At 35.2% G+C, this 4730-nt stretch overlaps 1 protein-coding gene across 1 annotated transcript; it reads left to right on the top strand.

Annotated features, from left to right (window-relative positions):
* The first annotated feature begins 297 nt into the window (after positions 1–297).
* On the top strand, positions 298–3156 carry LOC101889703 (Golgi pH regulator). Its single transcript, XM_005184064.4, has 7 exons — positions 298–615; positions 676–946; positions 1455–1680; positions 1740–1924; positions 2117–2298; positions 2354–2539; positions 2604–3156. Exons 1-7 carry the CDS (start codon positions 574–576, stop codon positions 2877–2879), a joined length of 1368 nt encoding a protein of 455 aa, XP_005184121.1. The 5' UTR covers positions 298–573; the 3' UTR covers positions 2880–3156.
* Positions 3157–4730: the final 1574 nt, after the last annotated feature.

Here is a 4730-nt window from a genome sequence, read left to right on the forward strand (position 1 = left end):
CAAGGGTCTGCTAATACATAATTGCGATAAACTAAAAATTCAAAAAAAAGTCAAACTACAATTGTACAAAACCTGCTTAGTTTATTGTCAAAGTAGTCTTCTTGTGCGACATGTATGGATCATGCCGCAGTAACCAACTTGGGCCAGCTGATGGTACAATTAACTGTCAAGACATTTTTGGTAAGCAACAATTTGAATGAAAAATTATTTAATTTTGTTAAATTTGTTGAACAATTCCTAAACGACTGCAAGAAAATATTTAAAAGTTAATTTATTATAGCAGAAATTTATTGATGCCTATGACTATCAATGTTCACACGTGCTGATGCATCTACCTCATTTTTGATAAAATTAAATACAAATGTTCAATTTCCCATTGTGTGTGGACAGGGCATAAGGAACAAAGTTATTCCCAACGCTGTTGAACATGGGATAAGCGATATTCCGTTTTCTATCTTCAGATCCCTAATAGAAGAATCGGCGTTTTTGTTTTGACTTTAGTTTTTATCACTTCTTTCCCTTTGTTTGTTTACGTTTTTCTACGGAAATGTTTGGCTGAACAAGACGGACGACATGGCTTTTTTGGAGGACACAACCATAGTATTTGTTTCTCAGGTAAGTGCGACGACAAATGGCCGGTATGAATCAATCCAGTGTGTTTATATTCCTATGCAGGTTCTATTTTTTGCTGGTGGATGGATTTTCTTTGTCAAGCAGTTGTTTAAGAACTATGAGATTCGCCACATATCAGTCCAGCTTATATTCTCGGTGACGTTCGCCCTGTCTCTGACTATGTTCGAGCTAATTATATTTGAGATTCTCGGCGTTTTGGATAGTAGTTCACGATACTTCCATTGGCGGCTAGGCTTGACATCATTGCTTCTTATGGTCATAGCTGTTATTCCATTGTATATTTTGTACTCTGTCATACACAGCATTTCTTTTGGTAACTAAATAGAAGAATGTAACTTCAATATGGTAATGTGGTGGTAGCCAACAGGTTGTAACATTTTCCGACAATTTTGCGGGTCAGAGTACCTATTCCATTGTATATTTTGTACTCGGCCAAATGCAATATATCTTTGGACAACGCTATTACAGTTCAGTTGCAATCCATCCCATTGAAATGTTTACCAAAGTTTTAATTCAATGGAGGCAGAGCTTTACGAATAATAATCCATTAGCGTATTTTAAAACTGAACTTGTTTCCACATGTCGACAATAAGCCCCTCTCGGTGCTAAAAAAAAAACTTCGCGGATTGGCCTTTCTATTTATAGTTTGGCTGTTTTAATTTTATTTTTTCATTTATTCGAATACTCGGACTCGTAATAACTTAAGTGCTGCCTGTATTGTTCCAAATTCATTGTCATTTAGTGAGCCGATAATGTGAATTATAATCAGCATTTTAATAAAATTGTATTTATCTAATGTAATATTTTTGTTTCATATGTAGTATCGGAAAAATGGGTCCGAATAATGACAGTTTGCTGCTGGTTTCTTTTCTTATATTCTTTGTGGCGCATTGGAGAACCTTTTCCACTTCTAAGCGTTTCAAATGGCATTTTCACCATAGAGCAGGGAGTGTCGCGTATTGGGGTAATAGGTGTTACGGTCATGGCGATACTTTCTGGATTTGGTGCAGTTAATTGCCCATTTCAAAGTATGACGTATTTCATTCGGTAGGTATTTTTATATAGCATTCTATATGGATATTCATAGATTAACGTTCATTTCCTAGACCTGTATCCCAGAGTGACATAGTGAATCTAGAACGAAGACTTCTCTTAACTGTAGACATGCTTACGGGAAAAAAGAAACGAATTGCCTTGGAGATGCACCGACGCAACAAATCAAACCAATCCCGTCCTCGTTTGTGGAATATCCTTAGCTCCGCCGTGAACCGAGTAGACACTGCTGGCGAAAGTAAGTGATTGTCCAAAAAATGATTATGATATTCTGCCTCTCTTTGGTTGACGTTGTCGTTAAACGACACATTTTGTTATGGCTGTCGTAGATGGTAACTACTTGACGATTTGCCTTAACAAAATTACAAAATGTCGTATTATGGCTATTTGAATGCCAACCATTTTAGATAATTATTTTGATCTTTGACAGACATAAATCAATTGCGTATGGAGGTGTATGGTCTAGAAGAGTTGCTCAGACAACTGTTTCTCGAGATCAATTATTTAAAAAACATGCAGGAACGTCAAAAATGGTCGCAAACACTGCAGGGTAAATACTTCAATGTGATAGGACACTTCTTCAGCGTATATTGCTTGTATAAAATATTTATGGTATGCGACATAATAACGTGTATTGGTGAAATTATTGATTATTTCTGTTTTACAGTGCTGTGTAAATATTATCTTCGATAGAGTGGGTCGGAAAGATCCTGTTACCAGAGGCCTTGAAATCGCAGTACATTGGTGTGGCTTCGATATAGACCTGGCATTCTGGAACCAACATATTTCCTTTTTATTAGTAGGATGCATAGTTGTAACGTCTATAAGAGGTTTACTGCTGACCTTAACAAAGGTAACGATACAAAATAGAAAATATTTGTGACCTTTGAAATGTTGTTATTGTCGTTTCTTTACAGTTTTTTTACCGCATTTCCTCCAGCAAGTCTTCTAATATAATTGTCCTAATATTGGCTCAAATAATGGGCATGTATTTTTGTTCCTCGGTGTTGTTGATGCGAATGAATATGCCAGCAGAATATCGCGTTATAATTACAGAAGTACTCGGAAATCTTCATTTCAATTTTTACCATCGTTGGTTCGATGTTATATTTCTGGTAAGCGCTTTATCAACTATTGTTGTGTTATATTTGTCGCAGAAGCCTTGGAATTATGGAGACTCAACATTAGAGTAAACTGAGTTTTTAATTTAAAATTTAATTCTTTTCTTATAAATATCTCTGTATATGGTATGAGCATGTACGCCAAAATCAAACGTATTTATAATTCTATTTTCTTATTCCAATGTACTGAATGAAATATGTAATGCACAATATTTGTAATATATTTAAGAGATTCAGAAAACAATATTAAAAATAAAGATCAACGCCTACAGCTACTTTTGTATAGCGGCATCCTACCAGTTTCAAGTGGAGTTCGCCAAGGCTCTGTTCACTGTCGATTTTTTTTCAATTTTTGTTAATAATCTTTTCATAAATGAAGTAATCGGCAGACTTGGTTTGTATATCTATATCATCTGCATGGGCATTAATACAATCGTTCTTTTAAGTGGTACTGACAAAGAAATGCCTTTTAGAGATATACCTATAGTACCACCAAACAATTTTGAAGGATTCCTTGAAAAATGTAGGTTAAGTGATCAAAATACCGAGTACCAAGAGGAACCGTTATAAGGGGCTATAAAAACATGGGCCTGCACAGACAGAAACAATTCCGTTGAAAAATGTGACAAAAACATCAAAATGCCGAATGTCAGAAGAAGCCGTTGTATTAGGGCTATGCGAAAACATGGACCTATATAGAAAAATGTCTGTTGAAAAATGTAGCTAGCATTATCTAGATAAAAAATACCTCAATGCACCATTATATGACATCTATACAAAATCGTGGACCATTTTCAATATCAAAAATTATACGACCCTGAAATACTCTTGACTTAAATTTGATCTTCTTACTACATTCCGTTTGGAAGCAAGAGCGAGAAATGTATATTACACAGCTTAAAAATCCTTGATATCCTTGATAAATCATAACGCGTCCATATCTCTTTCGTGTTCCCAGGAATGAAAATCTCAAAAATATGTCTTCTGTACGGCGTTCGACTATATAATCATGAAAATATCACACACTCCCGTGTACAAAATTCATTGGCCACCCTGCCTTGTCTTTATAGAAAACTGTCTGTTGCTTTTTACTTTTGCGCCCAATACACAGGATATAAGAGAATTTTTCGCTCTCTTTTCATTATCTCGTATGTGTCTCATTGTGATGAGGAAGTTCGTATCTTTGCGACAACGACCATTTTAAGAGTTGCTGTTTTTGGGTGTTTTGCGGTTTAATGTTTGTGTGTGTGTGTATGGGTGTGCGTGTGAGAGTTAGGTTATCCTGCGGGAAATTTCCGTACACAGAGTTAGTTTATTTTTAGACTTTAACAAGTAGAGTATAGTAGCAGACGCTTTTCCTTTTATATATCCACGACAGATAGACCAACGCATAACCTCATCAAACAAGATTCGTTGAAGGACAAAACGGTTAAAAGCTATCAGCACTTAGTTGGGGACTTTTTAACTATATGCAGACGAATATTGAACGATGTGCAAAAGTTTAATGAAATTGCGTGTCGTGTCGCCTATAATACCGAAAATAAACAAAAATAGAATTGATTAAACAATTTTATGTGCAAACGTTGCCTTGGCAAAGCATGGATAATATCCTCGACTGATAAATAATAACAACAACAACACATTTACCACAATGCATTAACAATTAAAGGAAATATTAAATAAAACTATTACAAATAAACTAACGTTAAAATAATTAACGGCCTTAAAAAGTGTTCTTGAATATTTCAAAGACTTTCACCTAAAACAAATCCCTCCGTGTTTTCTTTTGGAAACAACCCATTTGGTATTAGTTGGGTGTGTGCGTGTCTGATTTTGTTGAATTTGTAAAATTTAAGAGGAAAAGAAAAAGTCGCGACTTACAAACATGGGTTGTAATACGAGCCAGGAGCTTAAGAACAAAGA

Source organism: Musca domestica, unplaced genomic scaffold (assembly GCF_030504385.1).
Source record: "Musca domestica strain aabys unplaced genomic scaffold, Musca_domestica.polishedcontigs.V.1.1 141, whole genome shotgun sequence".
Taxonomy (NCBI): Eukaryota; Metazoa; Arthropoda; class Insecta; order Diptera; family Muscidae; genus Musca; species Musca domestica.